The sequence below is a fragment of the Glycine max genome, chromosome 16 (genome assembly GCF_000004515.6).
Source record: "Glycine max cultivar Williams 82 chromosome 16, Glycine_max_v4.0, whole genome shotgun sequence".
Lineage (NCBI taxonomy): Eukaryota > Viridiplantae > Streptophyta > Magnoliopsida > Fabales > Fabaceae > Glycine > Glycine max.
In genome coordinates, this window is record NC_038252.2 from 416670 (window position 1) to 441527 (window position 24858).

Sequence of the window (24858 nt, forward strand, 5' to 3'; positions counted from 1 at the left end):
AATTTATAATAATAAGATTAATGATTGACTATAAAATCTATAATTATATTAATGTTGATATAAAATTATTAATCGTTTTCACCTGTTTATTATTCTTTCTTAGTCTATATAAAACAATGTAAGATAACAACTATTATGGGACGAATGAAATACTTTTTAATTTACAAAATATATTTTAATTTTAATTCTTAGTTTTTTTACTGAAATTTTATTCTTAGTTTTATAAAATATTATTAACTTTAATATTTATTAGCTTAATATAGAATAACATAAAAAATGAAGTAAAAAAACATTAAAATAAAGTATTATTTACATGTTAAGACTGAAAAGTGAAAATAAGTATAGTATTTTATAAAACTAAAACCAGTGTAATAACCTGTGCCATGCATGGGTCTTAAGCTTATAATTTATAAATTCTTATATTAATATAATTTTTTAATATATTTGTAATCCTTTTTTTAAAATATATATTTATATATATGTCTTTATGTCTGTGCATGCATATGTGCATGAGTGTGTATGTTTGTAAGTGTGTGTGTATATATATATATATGTTAAAAAATTAAAATAAAAAAAAATTAAATTAAAAACTAACAAATTTGAAACATATTTTAAAACATATATTTATACTGAAAATAAATAATTTAAATTTTTATATACTAAAATTATATAAGAACAACTTAACTTATATATAATTAAAATTATTTAAGTAATTTTAAATTATAGGTACCCATAAATTTGGATTATTATTTATCCATGTCTCTTTAATAAGCAAATAGAATAAAAAATAATTTATTTTATCGGCAGATGCATGTACCCATTGAAGTTAGTCGTTGTACTTTATGATCCAAATTGAAAGATGTACCAAATAAAAGTTGAAGATTCACAAATAAAATAAAATAAGATATATATATATATATATATATATATATATATATATACTTCATTTTAATCTATTTTAATATAAATAATTCATGTAATAGTAGGGTAGCCGTGGTGATTCGACACTCAAAGATGCCTAAGTTCTAAAGAGAGAAAAAAATAAAGAAAAAAAAGTATTGATTCCAAGTTCACACTTGTTTAATTCATCACACAATGACACATACAAAATATACTTGTATCTAACTCATAACCTGATGATTGTAGACATGACTAAAGGTCAAAATAGTGGTAGTAATTAAAATAGGGAAGACACAACTTTAAAGTAAATATTGCATAATAATAATAATAATAATAATAATAATAATAATAATAATAATAATAATAGTAGTAGCCGTCCTCCTCCTCCTCCTAAGGGGGGGAATGCCAATCTGAGTTAAGCTACTGCTATTACATAACCGAAAACTGAGAAATCCCAAAAGATGTATGAGTGAATATAAGATTAATTAACTTATATCCAATAATAAGCCAACTTGCCTAGAAATTATAATTTTTTTTTTTATCGAAATCCTCCCATAAGCCGAAGATATTCTTGTCATTTGAAACTCTTCAAGCCATCCACTCAGTTCATTCTTTTCAAGCAGAGAGAAGTTGTCAAGAATGCATTCAACTATAAGTGGTCAATGATCCCGTCCCTTATATGGCATCTCCTGTTAAAAAAAAATCGAATTCGAAGATTGAGTTCCCAAAATATTGACCATAGAAGTTATCATGGAAATATGGGGTGTAGCTTAGTTTGTTCAAGTCCAGATCAAATTCCTAAAATGAAGAAAAGTCCTGCCCCATGGCTCTTACAAGGAAGGATGTCTAACATCCATGATACATAAGCATACATTAAATTATTGAGATAAGTGATTTTATCATGTCTTTGTCACAATGTTAAAGACAGCAACACAATGATGCATAAAACTAAAGCATATACAAGTTAAGTCTTCTTTGAACCAGAGTAATGGAAAACGGAAATTAACTAGAAACATTTTCCGAATAAAAAACAAGCAAAAAGAATAAAAACTAAAAATTATGAGCAAAACATGAGTCCTTACAGGGAGGTAACTTGGCATGTATAAAACTTGCCTAGGATGACCAAGAAGTTGTCCATACTGCAAATAGATTGATAATAAAATTAAATAACTTTCTGAAGTATCAATATTCAGAGTCACGAATGCGATATTACAAGTGAAATCCCACCTGTGGTCCATTTGGATGAAAATATGGTTGGGATGGCATTTGTGCCGCTTGTGGATTATATACGACTGGTTGTGGCCCTGCAAAAGTAGTCCCAACCTGCAGAACATAAGCAACATAATCAATCAGAAGCATGTCAGAGGTTTCTGGGTACAACATTTAGACCTTACTAATAATTCTACATAGTGTTCTATGGAAAGCTAGGCCAATTTGGCACTTAACCATAAAGTTAAATAGTATGGTTTGCTTACCCAGCAGCAAAGTTAGTCTCAAAGCATGGTCTACAGAGATATGAAACAAGACAAGCAAGCAAGCAATTACTATCATTCAACTTTTTTCACATCCCAAAACTCATCAGAAATTCACAAATCCCAGGTTAATATAACATAAGTTGGAAGCCCAATAAAAATTGAAAAGTACATTAAAAGCCCCAATCCATTCAATATCAGTTCAATTCAGCAGACAGAAATATTGTTAGAACTAGTGGCAATCAATATAAATCTTATACAATAATGGCATAGAAGAAAGCTTTATGAAAGAACAGGGGTGAAATATGAAGAAGCAAACTACAATAGCATAATACATAATTTCCTTGTTGGAGATTGAGAATATCATTCCATTAAATACTTACTCCAATACCCATGGACATGGCTGGCATATTTGGTATGGTGGATACAGTAGCTGGGAAATAGAAGGAACCATCAGACATGGGGGAGCGGGGCCTAGCATGTGATTGAGACGGAATAAAACTCTTTGCATTAGGGTTGAGCCTGAACTCCTGACAACAACAAAGGAAAAACAAAAAAAGGGGAAGCTCTGAGAAATGCTGGTAATATAAAAAACAAAATTTGTGTCTACCTTAAAATAAAAGGCCATCATTTGTAGGTGCTATTTCCTATTTTAAAAGTCAATCTTGTACTTTCACACCTTGGCATTGGGATTCAGAGTTGATTTTTCCGAAGACAGTGAACCAACTGAAGAACTTGGTGATAGACCAGGACCAGAGGTTGCTGCCACATAATCAGAACCCAATGATCTACCTAGTCTTCCACGTGAAATTACAGACTTTGATTCCCCAACTGACCCAGTTTCTTTAGGAGTCTTTGATAAAATACGAGTAGAAGGGGCACACAAGGCCACATTAGTAGATAAACCCCCTTCATCAGAGCCATCTTTCTTCAACTTAAGTGATGACTGTAAATCTGCACTACAAATTGCAAAGATCAGATAAATATAATACATAACAAAAAAATCAATCACTGAAATGAAATTTGAACTGCAGGTGAGAGCTTCCATTCAGAACTACTATCAAGTACTGACAGTTAGCTTCAATACTTCATTTATAATAAACAGAATAATCGCTTAAATGAAATTGGTTTAGTTTCATTCACATTAATTTCAGGCACAGTGCTTTAGATGTAATCAATTCAGGGAGCTGAGAAAGAAATTCCACAAACCCTCAGATTTTAAAAGTTGAACATCCTCAGCTTGCTGCATCAATTAACAGTAAAAAAGAAAGGAAATGAGAAAAAATGAGATTTAAGATTTTATAGCAATTTCATGTGAGATATTAGAGCAGATATGAGAGTTGTAACTCTGAAATTTCAACTCACTATCCAATTTTCTTCCACAGTATTATCATTGACTCCATGTAGGTTATTAACTGAGTTCAGCTGAATCCTGTCAGTTGGATTTGAGAATGAATAATGATGTTGATATTTATGTTTTTATGTTCCAAAAGGCCACCTTTGGGCAAAGGGAATACAAACAATTACAATGAAACAAGTAATTATATACAGAAAACTGAGAAAAGAAAAAAATCAACAAATACCTGCTTTCTCCATCTGAAAATGAGCAACTCAGGGCAGGGAGTTCAGATGATAACTGCTTAGCATGATCTTTAGAACCAGAGCGACATAAATCCACACCAGAACTTGACTGAGATAACTCTGAGTGATTCTGTGCATGAAACTAAATTAAATATTAAGCTGAATTTAGGAAATAACGTAATTACTTTATCAGGAAGGAGGAAGGAGAAAGCAAAAGCATGGATAAAAAGGAACTTCTGCTTATGTTGTTTTGGACACAATTTATAAATTTTGTAATATGTTTAGATGTTAAAGCTGAACTAACTTCAAAAACAGAATGAGACTCAACATTTAGCACACTTTCAAGCAGAAATTGTTCATGAAAATATCATCAGTTCATCACTTTTGAAGTTAATCAAATGTTTCCTGCTTACTGGTAATATTTTACCAATACTATCAGCACAAGTAGTTTTATCCACTGCAGAGTTGCTACATTGAAAACATCAACCCAGGGGGCTGGAATTTAAGATACTAACACATACCCAGTTTGGGATTTGGATATACTGAGTTTATCAAAACCAAAACTCTTAGGTTTGGGGTGGGGTGGTGGGGATGAAAAATCATAAATCAATGCGATTGAAATACAAATAGTATAAAAAATATAAAAGGGTATTTGAACAAAGAAAATACAATAATATAAGCAATTAAAACATGTAATAATACCACTAAAAATCAATTAAGAATTTAGGTATTTATTTCATAGTTATTGCATTGTATTACTAAAATTTACATTCAATAGTGATTATGGAAAGGAAGAAAAAGGGGGTAGAAAGAGAAGACAAAAAGAGGTTGAATTCAGTGTTATCCATGGTGGAATCTGGTGGAAGGCCAAAATTCCACCATATAAACACGTTGTGGGCCGAGAATGCAGGCCTATAGCAGTTAGTGAAAAGTCTGCCATGGCAGTCATGGTGCCACCATTTAACAACAATGATTGAATTTCAAATGATGGCCCAGAACAAACCCGTTGTTCATGGATTTCAGAAACCAAAAAAAAAAAGAAAAAGAAAGAAACAAGATCCACACCATAGTGATCTGTGATCCAAGAGAGAGAGGGAAGTTGAGGTAAGAGACAGAGAGGTCAGGTGTTTGAGAGAGAGAAGACTAGAAGAGAAAGGTTGAGTGATTCAGAGAGGTCAAGACAAAAGAGATTTACGGATTCCAGATCTCTCAAATGGAAGTTGTGGGTCTTTCAACCCATCACAGCAAGGCTTGTTCTGGCAAATTTACCGGGTTTGTCACCCGAATCTTTCAGTTTAACAATCCTCAATACAGTCAGGATCATGTGATCCTCCAAGTAAAGACACAATATTGACAACACTAGGATACTGCTAAACGGTGTTCCCGCCTTAAAACTAGGACGGTTTCCGGGTGTATGTATAGGTTCAGTGTATCATGTAAATGTGGTGATTAAGAAAATTATATCTTTGTATTTATTATAATATTGAGACACAGTTTTCAGCATACGCATTTCTTCTCTCTCTCACTCTCAACATTCTACATGAGTTCTCTCTTGTGCTAGAAGATGGATTACAATGATAACCCTCATAAAGAGAATGAGTACTTCTAGATGGAAAACTGAACTAAAAGTACTGAGAAGCAAATGTCTTCCAGTTGTCTCACTCATAACTTGAAGACCAGGAGGGGAAAAAAATAGAGTTCAAATAACCACTATAAAAAACCATGACACAAATATATCATTGACCCAGCAACATGGTTAGCCTCCCAAACAGCTAACACATCTTCCCATTATAACACTCATACTCTAATAATAATTTCAAATTGTAGAATCACAAAATTGAACTAGAATATTGAAACAACAGTACAGAGTGGTGCCCTCATGTAGCTGAAAAATGCTGCATGCCGGCAGATCCAAAAGAAATTGTTACTAAAAACAGAATGCATAAACACAATATGGTAGTATTCAGTCACAAGAAAGGACAAGCTAGTGACATCCAAAGTGACAAATGGTATAGACTTACTAAAACACAACACTTATCAAATAATTGGTTGAGGAGGTACCACAGAGGAGAAATTTGACCACGTTTGAGCTCCATTACTGCCTTTCCGACCACTTGCTTCACCTGGGCTCTTATTGACTAAACCATAAATATTATCAAAAGTTTCAGAATTATGTGAATCCAAGAGCCTGTCCTCATTTTCATCATATCCACTATCATCAACACCTTTACCCCTATAGACTGAAGAGAATCTGGTTTCTTCATCAATATCAAAGTTATGGTAAAGGCCTCTTTCCTGTTGAGAAAAACAGAGTTTGAATGAATTCAAATAGACAATTAAATAAAATGTTAAGAAATTCACAAAGGGAGAAAAAGCCACTGAAGCCACACTGACCTCTGCTAGATGAAGATCTTGTGTTTCCTCACCCTCAATTTCTCTTGCTATTCTTAAAGCTTGCTTTTCCAACTCTCTAGTCTGGGGCCCTATTTCAAGCTTTGTTGTATAGAAATCCTCGTTGAATGTGCTTTTTACACCGAACAACATTTCATTTGTTTCAAACTGATCCCATCCCCTAGAAAAATAAAAAAATAATTGTCAACGTAAAACAAAAACAGAGGAGCTATTAAGAACTGCAATAAGAAACAAATGACAAAAACCTGGATATAAATAATGGTAGTAGCAATGTCATATATTCCATTAAGCCTCATCTTAATAAGTAAAGACCTAGCACAAAATCCCCTATTTCAGTTTTGGAATGTCAGAATAATTCATAACCAGATTTTATGCCAATATTCTTTCAATAATTCCGAGGGCGAGCCCTGGTGCAGCGGTAAAGTTGTGCCTTGGTGACTTGTTGGTCATGGGTTCGAATCCGGAAACAGCCTCTTTGCATATGCAAGGGTAAGGCTGCGTACAACATCCCTCCCCCATACCTTCGCATAGCGAAGAGCCTCTGGGCAATGGGGTACGAAGTTTTTTTTTTATTCTTTCAATAATTCCACAAGGAGCATTTCCTAGCTTCCATAACGGCTCCTAGACTTCAGCACTGAGAATATAATAGAGATCCATTTTTTACTTTTTCTTGGCAAGTAATCATAATTATAGGGAAAAACCCAAGTCCAACATTGACTAGAGATAATGCCAGGATAAAGTATATACGTGGGAGGTAATCCTCACCTTATGAGGACTAGAGATAATGCCAGGATAAAGTATATACGTGGGAGGTAATCCTCACCTTATGAGCTAGCTTTTAGGGTTGAGTTAGGCCCAAACCCACGTTCTAAGAATAATGTATTAGAAGGCTTCAAGAGGAACAGTTCAACCACATGACAGAAATGAAAGTAATGTCACCCAAGTTAAATGGAGAAAAATAGAAAACCTAGGAAACATGTATAAATAAATAAAAATAAAAATTATTATTAAGCTGCTCCAAAGAATTCTATTCATCATTACAAAGAAACAATATTTATTACTTTTTCTTCACTTGTTACAGGAACATCCCATAGGCATTTCTGATTTCACCAAAGATCTCATCCTAGCTATTATACTAGTCCAGTAATCAATAAGTCTATTATCTTCCTCTAAAGAGAGATTAGTCATGTTTTGCTGAAGTCATTACTCAAGGAAAAATTTCACTGAAAAAGAGGGTCCCAAGCAAAAAGATTTTAGAATCATAGTGAACTGAAATGTCCCTAACAAAAAACCTAGTTCCAAAAAGCCACAGAGATGAACAAGAAATATGTGATCAGAAAGTAAACGAAACAGGGAAGTAAATTTGCAGAATCATTGTCCACAGGCAATTCTACTCCATCATGACTAATGAAACACCATTATATAGGGAGTATGACTTTCTTTGTGCCTACTTTCATTTTTTCCACTATACCCAATATCCCATTTTATAATTTTAAAAAGGGGGAGAAAGATCTGTTATAAAAAATAGGGGAAAGATGTCATTGAGAAATCTATTATTTGCATCTTACATCATATTTTTTTATAAACTTCCAAATGTAAACAAGACAAGGTTCATACTATAGTTTCTCAGCCAACTTCTAAGTTTAAAGAATAACATAAGAGGCTGATAGGCATGCATCTGGGTGTCAAGGCTTCAAGAAAAGAAAAAAAAATTATTTCTAAAAAATGCAGCCTAGTGCTATAAAGCTTGTGATATGTTTGGGATCCACTAAAAACAATCCTATCATTCATGAAAGAAAAATTTAGGAATAACAAGAGAAATATAAAACCACCTATTCCAAGGGCCATCAAAGATATTTTCCAGTTCAGGGCATTGTTGATCATCTTCATCAGGTACCCATCGCTGTAATTCTCTCCCTGTCTCAACATGACAGGATTGAGATATTACTGAATCAACCATGATTTCGTGATGCATATCATAGTGAGATTCACTAGGTAGGCCATCTCTGGAAACAGCAACATCCTGCCAAAATGATGCATGAAAAATATCATCAGGAAAAAAATTGACACTGTTTTCAATGCAATTTCACCTACTCCTGAACTAAAACTTTCCCAACACCATTCATTACTATACATCATCTTTTTTTTGTTTGTTTGATTTATACAACATAGTAGAATTTAAAGTGGAATTACTATCATGATTTTCCCAGTACAATGCAAATAAATGAAAAGTAGCAAACCTTTGCTATAACTTGTGCAAGGTCGTTGGCAGGTATAATTAAAGTCTTAGAAGGAGCTTCGCTGACAAATTCTACACCAGATCCCTGTCCTTGCAAAGAGGCAGCCTTTGTCAAGCGAGCCATTTTCAAAATGATTCCTAAGAGAACAGTAATGATGACATAAGCAGTAAAAAATGTCAAATTCTGTAAGATCCATAAATATAATAATGAAAACTGGAAGCTGGAATCAATTAAGCACTACAATACAAAAAATATTATTGCCCTCAATATCATCAAATCAATTACACAAGCATAACAGAACATACCAAAATCTTTGTCAGAATTTGTTGCATGAAATATTCCAGAGTATATAGATCCATTTTTCACCTGGACTTCCACATGCTGCCCAATAAGGCATGTTGTTAAATATACTAATCGATCATGTGAAGGACTCCCATAACCACCACCTTTATTGCCAGTCACTACTCCTGTAATAATAAATATCAGCAAAGTCGTAAAGTAAAATAGAAAATATTTAAGTCAGATCTGAAGTTCACCTGTACCTGCTAATCTGCTGCTAGAATTTGACTTTACAGATGGGAGCTTATTATCAGACTTAGTTGCCCCTTCTTTTTCAGATTTCTGATGACCATATCCATTAGATGATTTAGGCTGCCCAATTTGTTGCAAATTCATCCTCACCCACAGCCCTTGCCCACTAATCTAGAACACGTAGAAAGTCAATTTACAAGATTTCATTCTATAAAAGATGGCAAAGAAAGGGTATATACATATATACTCATAAAACAATAATCTCCAAAGACTTTAGACATTACAGAGTAGAAGCATATAAAATGAAATAACCTCAAAGGATCTATGAAACCCAGATACTTTATATGACACAAGTATGATACGACACCTTCAACATTCAAGATATCATACAGCCTAAATATGTTAACATGGATTAAAAAAATAATTCTTTACACAAATGCACATTGTTGAAGAGATATGGATCATTTTTCATTGATGCATGATTATATCAGGGGATGATAGTCACAATTTGCAAAACATAAAAGAAAATATACTAGTAAGTATCACACTAATAAAACAAAAATAGTTACATATCATTCCCTTGCCCTTACCACAATATCTTCCCTCCACTATAAACATGGCATATGAATTACAGATTTTTTCCCAATATATGTTTGAATGTCACAAAAGCATCGTTAGTCTTATTCAAAATTAGTCTTTACTCTGTATTTGTCTATTTTTACTATAGCTTTAAGGATACAAAGAAAAGGATCGACTCATATGTAATTTTAGTAATATTAAAGTTTGGACTTGTATCTCGTATATTAGTCAATAATTTTTTAAAAAATATATATATAAACAAGAAAATTGGAGGATACTCCTTTGGATGCATATCTAGCAGAGAATTGTAGTCGTAGGCATGTTGGTATTGGATATGAGTACAACACTGAAACTATTTCATTTTTGGAATATGTGGGCTTCACAGCAAATGATTCTACTATTTGTCTATTCACAGTCAACATTCATGCAGTGATGAACTGGTTATAATTGGTCAAGAGCTGTAGAGTCTATAATATGAGGCATGAGAGGAGTACTAGCAACACATTCTCTAACATATTCTTTCTAACACTCTATTATTGGTTAACATTTATTGAGAACTACAATACCATGAATGGATCTCATTAAATAAGAAGTTGGACCTACAAATTTTGGTGATTTCAAATAAATTTATTAAGATGGACCTACAACACCGTGCCAAGTACTTTTACATTCAAGATTCTTAAAAAGATCTTAAACTGTATTTCACATGAATTTAATTTAGTCTTATGAAGCAAGGAGGTCAACCTTTTTCAAATTTACAACATGGGTTCTGTCAATGCAATGTGATTGGTAATTTTTATTAATGCTTAAAAAGTAAATTTTCTGTTCCCTCCAGTCTCTTGTTTACTTCCCAAGACTTGCTGTTCAGCCCTCATTCTCCTCTTCCTATCTGCAACATCAAATTCTGCTGCCCCATCTTCATAAGCAACAGAACCAACATCCCCAAAATCTTTCAAGGCAGCAAAAGAACTGTATTTGTATTTATATTAATCCAAATCATCCAAAGTCCCACTCACATTGAACACACACCATTTTATTCCTCCCATTCCAAACCCCTTTTACTTTGTTACAACTCAATCTAGTCCGAGCAAAATCAACATTCAAAACACATAAACCCATTCCCCCGTTTCTAAACCTAAAACAAAGCATGGAAATTAGAACCTCAATATATATCACCCACTACCAGCAACAAGGTCTTCAAAATTTCAAACACCACCAGCAGCAGTTGACTACAAAGCCTAAGGGAGCAGAGATACGCTAGATAAGGCTTCAACTATAAAATTTTATTGTCATCATTTCTTCTTCGTGATGAAGCTATGTTTTCACGTTTCCTCTAGCTTGATCAATTTCTCTCATCAATTAAAAACTAAGTAATCAATTAAATTTTTACCCCGTGCATTGAGGAACAACAAATGCACGATGCTACCGTGGCTTGATTTTGAAATTGAATTCATAGACGAAATAAACGAAGTCGTGTTCGTAGGTTTAATGGAATTATAAAAAAAGAGAAAAAGGATACCTGCGATCATATCATAATAGGGCGTCGAAGGTGTGGGGTTAGGGATGAAAACGACGGAGGCACCAGTTGCAACGACGGAGAGAGAATCAGAATCACAGTGCTTCTTCTTCTTCGGTTTTCAAAGGCCAACAAAAATTGAAAAGAACGAACGCTTGAAAGAACTTAACAATTCACACACTGATTTTTTTTATTTTTTTCTGAAAAAATGAACGATTGGAGATAATTGTAAATTCCGATCATTAATTGTTTCTTAAAATTGATAATTTATTAGAAATCAAGTTAAATTCTAGCATTTTTTTTTCTAGAATAATTTTTTATTTTAAATTCGCTCCTAACTTTCATCTTATTATTTAGTTCATAAGTTAGTATTTTCAAAAAAATGATAATTTTTTTTTATTTTTTAACAAAAAAAATTGAATATTTCTATGAAGGATTTAAGACATTAAACTTATTTTGTTAGATTCATTTATGTATAAGTTTAGGAATCAATTAATGTTCGAAATAAACAAGGTCATAAATATAATAAAAATTACCTGATATTACATTTTTATATTTTCATATATAGTTGAATTCGAGATATTTAATTATGCCAGATAATACATGTTGCTAAATTCTAGCATTCTACTCCCTCGTGTTTCTCAATGCTAATTTTTAAAAGAATAAATCTATATTCTTCTACAATTTTTTTATTATATTTTATAAAAAAGAATATTAAATAAAAAAAGTAGATTCGTTATATACTTATGATATAAAAGAGGTAGGAAGATTGATAAGAAAATGTTATGAAAAAAATAAAACTATTCAATAGTTTATTAGTTTTCGGGAAATTTTGGATTTTGATTTATGTCTCTGTTTTTTAAAAAAATTATGCATTATCGTTTTGACATAAAAAAAATGTTTACAAATTAGTCTTTAATCGTTTTTCAATGTTAAAATATTATTAGTGTACCTTTTTATAAAGACTTAAAGGTAGAGATCTAGAGGATCATAATATAAGAACAACTTTATCTAGTACAGAGATTAAAACGAAAAATGTTATTAAAAATCAATTTAACACAATTAAATCATCAAGAGTATTTTTAAAGTTAATTGCTTGACATATTACCTATTTTTAGATATTATTGTTTAATTTTTTTTAATATTATTGGTGATTTATGGTATATTGAATTGTTTAAGATTAAATTTTGATTACTTATATAAGCAATGATTATTTATGAGTAAAAATTAATTTTTTTATTATTTCAGAATTATTTAAAGAGATAATTTAAAAGTTGTTTAAAATTATACCATTAGAGTAAATATAGAATTGTTTAAATATGATGTGACATTGTAAAGATGAATTAACCTATATTAAAAAAAACTTGAAATAGATTATTAAAATTACACCAATATGCTCAAAAAATATAAAGATTGTCTAACGAGAAATATAAAATAACCAATTTAAAAAATGATAAATAAAACACTAAATAACGTTAAATATAATAACCATTTTTTTTTAATTTAACCATAGTTTCTTCAAATGTAACGGAAATTTATCTCGATCCCTGACTTTATTTTTTTAAAAAAAAAGGAACGATCACTGACTTTAAGTTACGCAAGTACTGTTAATTAAATTTATTTGAAATTATAATTCATATGCTTAAGTTACGCAAATAATTAGAGCGTTAAATTATAATTTTAAGTTAAATCCCTTTTTTTATATCTTTATAATTCTAATTGAGAATAGTCATAGATAAAATTACATCAAATTATGTAAAATGAAAATTTAATTCACACAATAACAACAATGGCATAAAGTTGCTAGTGAAGGCCATGTCATGAGTTACGGGTCATGGGTGGGTAGCATGCATGATGATTGATGAGGTGGCGACAACAAGATAAAGACAATAATGCATCATTGCAGATAACTTAAGAAAGTGATTACATCAAGTTTTTTTTTTCTTTGGTAATCATAATTTAGAGGGTGGGATGGTACTTCAATTCAAGTTATGGCTGAGCATTAACTATTTCTCTAAAAAAACAACTTTAATTAATATTTACTATATAATGACAGATAAATCATTAATCACTTTATAAATAAAATTTTTTATCTTTAGACAACGATTTACAAAAAAATATTAAATGTTTGAGTTAAACTATTTTATAATAAAAAGCATTCGGTGAAAGCTAATCTCTTTAAATATTAGAAAAAATATAAATCTTATGTTAACTAAATATAATATCAAAAGATAGGATATATAACTGAGTGACATCTTATTTTACAAGTGAGTTTTATAAGATTAAGTTGAACTAAATCCTATACTTTTAAGATGAGATGATAAGTTTTATTTTGTAAATACAAAATGTTATGGGACTATTTTTAGACAAACTTCTTTATAAACATTTATAGCAAAAATAAAAATATTTTTTTATAAGCTAAAATTAACTTTTATAGATAAGATATTTTATGTATACTCTCATTTAATTTCTTTGAAAGTTGATTTCAATATATGCATAAGATAATTTTAATTTATAAAAAAAAGATTATGTCACTTTTTGATAAGTGTTTATTGAAAAAAATTATCTAAACATAGCCCCATAATGGCAAAAAATGAAAGGACCACCTACCTACACATGCTTTAAGTTGTACACCTCAGCCATATCATAACTAAACCAGCTGAACTTATTAAGAATAATGCCCCCGGTCAGGTTTCTTAGAGATGACAAATAAAATCCTTACTTTAATAACAAAAATGTTCAATGCAAGCTCTTCCAATATAACCAATTCGCGTAGTTCACCCCTCCATGGAACTGGACTTTGATCAGCAGAACCAGCAACTCATAGAACTCTGGTGGCAGTGAAAATATACTGCAAAAAATTATATATAGTCTGATCTGATCCTTAAAGGGGTTCAAGAGAAGTGTGTCTGAGTGGAACTGCGGAATTACATTGTGCTTCATTCATAGGGGTAACTTGATTTTCTCAGACCACTTGAAGATATCAGAATACACTTTATCACCTCCTAGATCTTCTCCTTTGGCTCCAGCAGCCACTCTTATAACATCCTCAATCAATGCAAAGTTTCCCATGATGTCAACATGAGCACCACTTTGTGTGCCCCTTCCCTCTAGAAGGTTGGCTGGAGGAGAATGATCATATTCTCTAACGTAGGTGCGCATACCAGACGGGTTGAATCTTGTTTTTCCGCGCCAGCCTTTAGCACACATGAAGCCTGAACTTAGAACTGGCACAGTCTCATCCCCATCAACAGTGTAGACTCCACCTTGCAGACAACTATCTTCATCACTTCCACCATCTTGCGTGGTGTCAATTTCAAAAGGAATGTAACACTCGGCAAAGGGAGTTAACTTGTAAATATAAGATCTTTCAGTTGGTAAGCCAACTCCATACATAGAGAAGATTTCCATATCAGGAGCATTTGGTAGTCTGCAGTTATTTTAGAGTAGCAAAAGTAAGGAACCAAATAGAGTACACAAAATACAACATATGAGAAGTGATCAATAGTCCAATACATTGACAGCCAATATACCAGCTCTAGAATTCCACATTGTAGGAGCTAAACTATTTTGGAGCACTTCCACCAAAGCATCACATTCAGAAATGTGTAACAAGATTCAAAGGACTAAACTTCGATGCAGTTCCATAAGTGTTTTCGGTGTTATTTTCCAATCAGAATGGGAGTTTCACCTCGGTAATCCACATAGACATTCACTAAGATTACTAAGGTAAAAGTTCAATTTTGATTGGAGAACAACACAAATGGCCCATATGGAACTGCTTCAAATTTTTACCCTTTTTCAAATTAACTTACATAAGTAAGGAACCGAAAATTGCTTACTTTGTTTCCAAAGGGTTTGACCAATACTTGTAGTGATTATATTTAGGGTCATCCAAATTGTCAGCAATTTCATAAGAGAAATGAGCACTACCACGAGCCATCATCTTTGGAGCAACAAATTGAAGGAGTTCTACGATAGAGCCAGCTGTGTAAACTTTATGTTCAGCAACTGCTCTCACTCCCTCAAATCCCATTTCATGGTATTCAGTCCACACATCACGACAGGTGGTATTTGCAACACTGCGACCCTTGATGGCACCCTATTAACATGAAACTCAGTATAAGCTATAGAGTATAAACATAAGGGATTCAAAAAAACTGAATAAGATATTTGGTAAAAGAAGGAACAAGCATACAATACTAGAGAAATTTCAAGATGCATGGTTAAAATAGGCTCACCCGAAAGTCAGCCATCTCAATCTTAGAGGAGTGTGCCTCGGCCACATCTCTGCCAAATGATATCATTCTTCCATAGTTGACAACATTTGTTTGATTTGTCTCTTGGTCTGTTAACTGAGTATAGTCACTGCTATGCTTCCTCTGGCTAGGGTGATAGCCTTCTTCTGGTGACCAATCAAGACCACCCCATATAGTATCTCCTCCTCTTGGTATCATTGACATTGTTGAGTCCCAAGTACGGGTCATCTTCATTACATGTTGCAAGGTTTGAATGCGAAACAGATCGTTATCTAAAAATCCTGGAGCTATCGTCCTGGATATATGACACGAAAGAACCAAATTTAGTTTGAGTCTAAGATATTGAACAGTGAGCCGAACAAAGAAAAATATTGCTATAGCATTAGTGCCAGATGCAATCTGAATTTGCTTTCTCTCATGCAAATAAATAGTTAAGTGAAGCAGAAAATGTTGAACAAGACTATTTACTTCGCAAAATCTGTAATGAAAAGAAATTTTAAGGAGAAGAAATATCTTAATAGGTATTATAATAAAACAGCTTATTTAAACAATTGGAGCAAACAGGTAGTATAGTACAGAGTGACTGACAAATTTATTTTTGAGTAAATAGTGGATGCCCTAATAGTATAAAGGATATTTATACATTATAGTCATTCACAAACTAACATATATGATAAGTTTGTTAACTTTTATGATAATTATCTTAAAAATGATCCCAACTATGATTAATAATTAGTTGACACTTGACAGTGTGATATTTTTTACACGGTCAGTGCATAAAAATTAAATTTTCTTTTTAATATAATATTGTTGAATTAGGCTAAACTCATTAAGTAATCACCAATTTGCTACTTAGCAATTAACATGACCAATAAGTAAAATTACCTGGCAACAGCAATATCCCTGGCCTCAGCTGAGAATAGCCCTGCTATAGCCTTGGGAACACCTAAAAATGGTCCACCAATGTTTACAACTGCCTTTATATATTTGGAGCACCAATCTGGTCCTCCCCCACCACCCATTGGAGCTGGTGCTTCAACCCATTTCATAAAATGTAGGAAGTACAAGACCCCCATTGAATGTGGAATAATAACTGCCTTATTTCCACCATTAGTAGCAACCATAAGTTCTATGTTGCTTTTTATCCGACTTAGTGTTTGATCCCTCACCTGATCAATTAATTTAACAATTAGGTGGAAAAAAAAAAGATTCAGCAATTGTTCAACAAATATATATGTACTACTTTGTTTGTATCTTATTATTATAGATGAATAATCAACGTACTTCTTTAGGTGAGGGACATGAGGCATAAGAACTCTAGGTAAAACCAGTTAAAGAATATATACCTCAGTGTTCTGAAATGCTATTCTCCAATCATATGCAGCCATGTACATAGTTTTTTCTTCATAACCAATGCGTGCCAAGTTAGCAATTAGGACTGCCCAAACGAAGTATCCTGCAGCAAAGTAATCAGCAGCTACAAGTCCAGAGACAGGCCTAACTCTTATGCCTGGTGGATCCAATCCTGTTTCATTGTCCAGTGACATGTGATCCACCCAGCATGAAGGTCTGCAAAACATCCATCAAGAAACAACACATAAATCCTTATCCCACCATTTCTAGGCCTTCAGGAACGTAGTTACAAGCATAAGTTAAGATTGCAAGTTAAAAATGGGATAAGTGAGAAGTGGCATCTCAAAGAATTCAGCAGTATCTATGCTCACACCAAAGCAACAAAAATGGCAGTCCAATGCATGAGGTTCCTACCTAAGGAGAGGCTGTTTGCAGGATTTGAACCCATGACCTCCAAGTTACAAGGCAACAAACTTACCATAGTGCTAAGGTTTGACATTTCCAAAAACCTAAGTAATGGTGAACAATCTTATACACTTTATCATACGGTGTTTAGGATAATCATTTTTACTTCGAAAGTTATCTTCTCTTTGATGTATAAATTCGGTACATTAAATTAACCAGGGGTAAGAAAAATTGAAATGTGTTTCATTGTGGTATGCGTGAAATAAAAGCCTCAACCAATAATTGTACTTCTGTACCAATTCAAGTCAAAAGATTACTGTTATTTTTAATAAGAATAAATTATGTAAGGAATTTCGAATGTTTCAGTGCTGCAGTTCAAGAATACTGGAAATTCCTATATCAGAAATTCAATGTTTGACCATACCGATGACAGGTTGTTGCTTCATCCATCAATCGATGAATACTTGAGAAATTATTTGTTTTGCGAAAGTAATGAATTAATGTCAATAAGAAAAGCGACTAAAATTGACACAGTATACTTTCAAGCTGAATAGTCTTTCCACAGTTCTATTCACAAAATTGAGACAGAAACGCGACTAAAATTTTTCCAATCAAGCAAGACTCACATTTAAACAAGTTCAAGATGGACCTTAAAACTCGCCAATTAAATCTTTTTCTTTCCAAATGAATGTTAATAGGGGCATAGGCACAGTGCTTGAGGACTTCTTGATCAGAGTCAAAGTTTTACAGTAAAATAATGATCAGACCACACACTATTCAAATAAAGACAATTTCTGAAAACAAACTTTCGTACAAGTTAATTCAAACAGTAACAAAAGCACAAACAAAATAACTCAAGCGCAAAACTCAACCGTCTCAAGCAATCTCATCGTGAACCAAAATAAGACCACAAAAGGGAAGTTCCCTTTTAATTAACGGCTTGCAATGACTTCAGCAACATGGAAACAAGTTGACAAATGACAAATCCATCCAACAACCCGAAACTAGAATGACGTATTCACCAAAACACCTCACCCTCCAAACATCATCAAAGTTGCCTATTTAAGACCATTCAATCTGCTACAACCAATCACTATCCTCATCATCATCAACCAAAAACAGAATCAAAGCAAACCAACACCATTAAAATACTTACCTAGTAGCATGACAAAAAAAAAGCCACATCCAAACATCAGCCATGAAATCAAATTAAGGTAATCAATAAGAGTAAATAGTCTATCCACTAACCGTGTAAAGGGTTTTTACATTGTCATCTAATCGTTAACTATCATGTATAGTAAGTTTGTTTGACTCAATAGCCACCTTAAAAGTCATATCAACTATGGTTTCTGATTGGTTGACAGTGTAAATATAAGAGAAATTAAACTCAATGAACAGTAACAAGCACAAGCTTTCATCATTATCAACCGAAAACAGAAAAAACAACATACCAGCACCATAAGCAACTTACCTACTAGCATGACAAAAACAAGCCATATGCAAACATCACCAACAAATATTCAAACTAAGGCAACAAACAAAAAACAAGCAGAAGCAAGATTGTTTGTAGTTCATAGTTTGATACCTTTTATAGACTTCTCCAAAAGTACCACCCCACAAGCGTTTCCTGAACAACCCTTCAGCACACTGGTGACCCTCCCACAGTTCAAGCCCACCAGTGACAATCCCTGGCACAAAAACCACAGGGTGCTTCACCTTGAGCCCTTCCTTCTTGAGCTTGAGGCCCGGTGGGTCCGGCATGGGCCCAGTGAAGGCCTCAGTCACATACTGGGGAATCGAAGAAGGCATCATCTGATACAGAAACAGAAGAAACCACCACAAAGTGCAAATGCACCCCACCCCCCAACAACAGCTATCGAAGCACGACCATTTGTTGTTCTTCTTCTTCTTATTTTTCTTATTCTTATCATCTTCTGTCTCCTCTTCGCTTAGAACCTTCGGTTCCGAACTATGGCTCGGACCCTTTCCCGGTTCCGACCCTTTTCTCCGTCGAAGCAAAGACATAATAATATTCTAGGACACGTTACAACTTACAAGCTTCAAACCTCAATTTTCTCGACAGTTTCTTTTTCGTTCACTTGTGCCCCATATGATTATAAACAGATGGGGTAGCGTTATTTTCCTCGAAGATTGAAGATTTATACAGAAATGAAAAGCCCGCGAATCAAAATCGCTTTGGGTAGCTCGTTGAGCTCGGAATTTTTTTTCCTTTTAGAAAAAAAAAGGTGGTTTTTTTTTCTGAAGATGATGACTATTGATTGGTTGTAGCATCTCTGAACCACTGAACGGAAACTGATCTGGTGGAAGCTGTGTCTTTTTTTTTTTCTCTGTGATTTCCTCGAGAAACAAGGAGAAGCTTATCAAGAATTTTGGAAGAAGGTGCGGGTATTGGATTGGATGTGTTTTCTGAGAATGAGTAAAATTAAAAACGAATTTGACAACGTGGCTCAATTTGATTGGTTCGATTCATGATAACTGTACTCCTACCAATATCAATTATTGTGTCTGCTGCATTAATACATTTGTCAAGGGAACGACAAAGAGCTAGTTGCGGTTTGAATTCACAAATAAACTGTTTAAGGAGTAATTTGAAAAATAATAATAATTATTAAACATATTTTATCTTAAAACATTTGTATTTTTTTGTCATTGTAAATTATGATTTTTAAAACATACAGAGTGAATATAAATAAAAAAATCATGAATATTTGTGTTTTTCTGAATAATATCACGTGTTTTGAGTGAAAAAGGACCTTATGTACATTAGCGGAAAAAATATCAATCTGTCCGTGTCTGTTTTATTTTTTGAATAAAATATTAAATTTTATATATTGTAACAGAGTTTTATTATTATATATACTCATGTATATATTAATCTTAGTTTATTAATTCAATTTAATTTAATTTGCTTAGTTTATTAAAGACAGATGAGAAAGTCAAATAAAAAAGAAAGTGAGTGGTTTTTTTAAGAGAGATATTAAAACTGTTGTTGATAATAAATTACGTTAAAATCTGGGGTATGCTTTTTTCTTAGTGGGTCTCTTTTTTTTCATAATAGACGCAAACCTTGAACGAAATAATGTGGAAAGATTCCATTTTGCTTTTAAGTTGCTTAATGAAACTATAGTTTATAGTAATATTTAATTTGGCATTCCTCAATTAATTAATGGTGTAAGTGGTGAGAATGATCTACGGCATTCAATTCCCTCTAAAATATTTATAGTACTTTCTATATTTATAACCATGGTTTCGCCCATATGTATATATGAACCTGGATCTGTTTGAACGTATTCTTTATTTGATTTATATTTATTGAAAGTTATTTTATAGGGGAAATTAAAAAAAGAAAAACATTATTTGATGAAATGATTTTGAAGGTTGTTGTTCTCATTTACTATGGCCTTTATATGGGTGACATATTAGCCGCGAAAAAGATCCTTTTGGCAGGAAATGCATGAACCACATTGAACACTATATGATGGCATGAGAGATTGACCTTGCAAGTTGCAATCACTAAGAGATTGACCCGTCTCGTCATTACGATATCATCATTTTAAACCACGATTGTTTCAAATTTTAAATAAAAACTCCGTTAATTTACTTATAAAAAAATGAAACTAATTTTTGTTTTTTCATACGTTCACCAAACAACACACAATACTTAAGTGGATACATATATATTAGTATAGTAACTCAGTACACATCATTCACATAATAGAAATTAAACTTGTCCATACATATAATTTAAATGTGATTTACATCTTTAATTCAACAAAAGAATCATGGAACCAATTATGGAGGAGTTGATTAACAAAACACAACTCTCTCCCAAAATAATTTCAACGTCATCACGTCGGTTTGGTGGCTCCTCAACAAAATCTCACTTCCTGCACCCTACTGTTGTCATTCTGCTCCCACGAACAAGATTCGCGATCATCACAGGTATCAACCACACGATACAAAATTGCAAGAGTGAGTTCATTATAAAAAAAATCAATGCTAAATCCAAATAATCACAATTAGCAAGAAAACATAGGCAAACATCATGAGCTTACAGAACATTCATTATTTAACACCCACATTCAACAATTATTCATCATCCACATTCAACAATTATTCATCGTCCATCCATGTATTCAATCAATATTGCTCAGAATGATGCATGCACCTAACCTCAACTCTCAGATGCAATGTGGTACGTACCATCAACCAAGGAAATAGCCTAAGCGTGTCCACACAACACCTCACTTAGGGAAACTATGGTTGGAATTGGACTTAGCGCACCTCTGGGCGCTCAACGCAATTTCCTCTCGATTGGAATTGCGCTTAGCGCGTCATTCACGCTTAGCGAGAGACCAAAAGTTGTTATTTTCAAAATCCCAGTGGTCAAACTGTGGAAACATGTCTTAAGAAGCTCCAGACAAAATTTGAAGATGATCCAACGATTAACAAATTCGGGATTGCAATTTTACTGGACTAGGTTTAGACAAAAATCTAAAATCTCATAATTTCAACTTTGTTCAACAAAACTCCAAATAACTCAACATCCACATCAAGAAATTCACACATGACTAATTCAAGTCATATTTCAAATCATTCAAGTCAAACATATATTCAAACAACAAGCTAAACACAATCCAACATTGATTTATAATTAATAACATTTTAGGGTGTTACAACGGACGCGATACATTTTTTTTTTACCCAAACTTACGTTAGGTGCGAAAGTAATTTCACTTTCGCATCCTAGAATTCGCCATATAACAAAGCTATTTTTAATTTTTAGAGTTTCTCCAGCAAACGACCAATACGATTGTTACCGTTTGCTTTTTATCCACACACTACTCCTATTTTTTCTTTAAACTAAAAAAGATAGGTTCATTAAAGTTTCTTTCAAAATTTTAATTTTTAAAAGTATTAAAATTCTTTCAGAAACTTAATTCTAAAGTATCAGTACATGTACTCTAAAATTGAAATTTCAGAAGTGATTTAGAAAATATTTCGAAATTAATTTTTGCAAAATGATCAACATTTTTTCAAAAATTTAATTTTAAAATTTATTAAAAGAATGCAAAATTTAATTTTAGAAAATTTTTAAATGTACATTGGAATTAAAAGGCAGAAAATAATTATAAAATATTCCAAAATTAAATTTCCAGAAAATATTTAATACATTTATAAAATTATTTTCCAGAATATTGTTTTAAACAGGTTTCGAAAATAAGATTCCAGAAGATATAAAAATACTTGAACATTTTATTATTCATAAATTATTTTTTTAATTGATTTTTAAGAGAAATATTTTTTATTTAAAGAAATAAAGAATAGTGCAATTGCAAATAGTTAAAAAGTTGCACAAGATGAAATTTTCAATTAATAATGCAACAAGGCCGTGGGCTCGAAAAGTAAAGGGCCCTTTCAGACACGGCCCACTTTATGAAAACATCTCTCACAGACTGAGTGCAAATGTTTTCAGAAAAAAAAAGTAAAAGATAAAAAGAACAATATTAACAATTCACTTTTTAACATATTTTTTTAACGCTTTCTTTATTGTTGATTAGAATTTATTAAATGTTACAAATTTTATGAGTTTTATTCTTATTTAATAAATATCTCACTTGATTTTGTAATTTTTAATAAATTTTAATAAATTCAGTAAAAAAAAAATGAATAATATATATGTTAAAAATAGTGTATTATAAAATGAGTTGCATGTTAAGACGTAAATAAAAAGACCGCTAATGATTTCAGATAGTTTTTTTTTTTTTTTTTCTGGATAGATTTCAGATAGCTTATTTATCAAGGAAACCATTATGATTTGAGTTTTGATTATATCAGCTGAAAGTTCATCATGCTTCATTTTCTTACCTTTAGTTTCTTTACGATATTTTCTACACAAATCATTAAAACATGCTTTATAAAGTACAGATAAATTAAGTTCCACCTGAAAAGAAAAACCTCTTAAAAGATATTTTCATGAAATCGATAAATAAATAAAATAGAATAAGGTCTTTATTCTACCTTTATAAAGTTGTATTCTTTATGATAAGTTACTTTACAATCATTATACACAAGATATGATTCACATTACAAGCTCAGTAGACCTTTTTGGTCAGATGAGATTTTCAAACCCACGGAACACACTTGTGAAAAAATATACAGATCATTTCATTATTTTAATGGGGGATTAATTAGTTTGGCACATGCATTTGGTAACATCATAAAATTAGACAACTTATACACGTGGATACCCGCCTGAATCCGTCCCGACTTTAACGGGTAATATCCGAGTTGATCGGGTATGGGTTCGGGTTCGGATTTTCCCCGGTAACCAAAAGTCGGGTACGGGTACGGGTATGAGATTATTAGACCCGTCCCGACCCCGAACTCGAACCCGCCCTGCCACTTAAAATCTTTAGAATTTTTGCATAATTTAATCAAAAGGCATAGAATTTTTATTACTAATTAATTTTATTTTAGAATTTTCACATAATTTAATATTATTTTCTTAACTATTTTTGTAGACATACACACTATAATAAATTTATTGATATATAAGTAGTTAAAAATAAATGTTTAACAATCAAATTTTTTTTTAAAAATCAAATTTTTAATATTTTTTTTACAAAAAAAATATTTTTCTAATTTGAATGGTGTATGAGACGGGGTCGGGGATACCGAATACCCGACAGGTATGGGGATGGGACAATAAACTTATACCCGTCAGGTATCGGGTACGGATATGAGAATATGTTGGGGAGTCGGGATAAGGAATTGGGGAGACAATACCCATACCCGCCCCCGCCCCATTGTCATGTCTACATAAAATAGAGCTGGTTTCTATAAAATAATAGTTATACATTTCTCAACGTAAAAAAATAAAATACATTTCTGAAAACAAGCTATAAAATTATAACAGGAGTAAAAATAAATGAGAAATAATAAATTATGTCTCATCAGAGTCAAAATTAATCAACCTCGCTCTAAATCTGACATATTAAACACCACCAATTTATTTGCATTTACTCAAAAGTATTTCCATCCTTTGCCCCAAACAAGGAACAAGGAAGGAAAACGGTAGGATGAAAGTTATCTTCAATTGTTTGGATCGAGTTTTATAAAACAAGAGAGAAGAAAAAAAAATAATGCAAATCTTACGTTAAAAAGTAATTTTTTAATTTTAAATATGGAAATATGGATTGAAACAAATGAAAAAAAGTATACTTATATGAATTTAAAGTCTTTAAGATATTATGTCATTTTATAACCTTTTTTTTCGTTCACTTCTTATATAACCAAATAAGAAGAAAGAAAAAGTTTTCCTTTATTTTTTTCGTTTAGCAATTATTATTATTATTATTATTGTTTCTTCCACGTCTTTACCTTTCAATTTCATCAACCCACCTAAAAAGAGTTATGAACATTATGTCTAAAACCAGTTAATGTCCAATTCACCATTCCCTTCTGCCCACATCGTTCCCTTACAGGCCAGATAGAATGATTGAAGCACCCAAAGTACCATCATTGTTTTGCTATCTCATCCAACAAGTCTTCATATGCTCTAAATTCTTGAAACATAGTACCAAAGC

The 24858-nt window shown here is 32.2% G+C and overlaps 2 protein-coding genes across 8 annotated transcripts; both read right to left on the reverse strand.

The window, feature by feature from the left end:
* Positions 1 to 1198: 1198 nt before the first annotated feature.
* On the reverse strand, positions 1199 to 11440 carry LOC100778053 (polyadenylate-binding protein-interacting protein 3). Of its 7 annotated transcripts, none has more exons than XM_014769024.3 (15): positions 11235 to 11440; positions 9148 to 9307; positions 8911 to 9072; positions 8606 to 8742; positions 8198 to 8388; positions 6348 to 6525; positions 6015 to 6248; positions 3956 to 4095; positions 3738 to 3804; positions 3582 to 3615; positions 3052 to 3326; positions 2756 to 2902; positions 2128 to 2223; positions 1983 to 2039; positions 1199 to 1589 (listed from the first exon to the last, which is right to left on the reverse strand). In XM_014769024.3, the coding sequence occupies exons 2-15, from the start codon at positions 9278 to 9280 to the stop codon at positions 1560 to 1562; spliced, it is 1881 nt and encodes a 626-aa protein (XP_014624510.1). In that variant the 5' UTR covers positions 9281 to 9307; positions 11235 to 11440; the 3' UTR covers positions 1199 to 1559. The 7 variants fall into 7 exon arrangements, with proteins under 7 accessions (XP_014624510.1, XP_014624509.1, XP_014624508.1 ...); XM_014769023.3 differs by having other exon boundaries at positions 9142 to 9302; positions 11235 to 11414; XM_014769022.2 differs by having other exon boundaries at positions 9142 to 9307; positions 11235 to 11413.
* A 2284-nt stretch (positions 11441 to 13724) lies between these two features.
* Positions 13725 to 19749, reverse strand: LOC100812643 (phospholipid:diacylglycerol acyltransferase 1). Its single transcript, XM_003548920.5, has 6 exons — positions 18834 to 19749; positions 16837 to 17059; positions 16376 to 16659; positions 15473 to 15785; positions 15074 to 15333; positions 13725 to 14661 (listed from the first exon to the last, which is right to left on the reverse strand). The coding sequence occupies exons 1-6, from the start codon at positions 19271 to 19273 to the stop codon at positions 14175 to 14177; spliced, it is 2007 nt and encodes a 668-aa protein (XP_003548968.1). The 5' UTR covers positions 19274 to 19749; the 3' UTR covers positions 13725 to 14174.
* Between the last annotated feature and the right edge of the window lie 5109 nt (positions 19750 to 24858).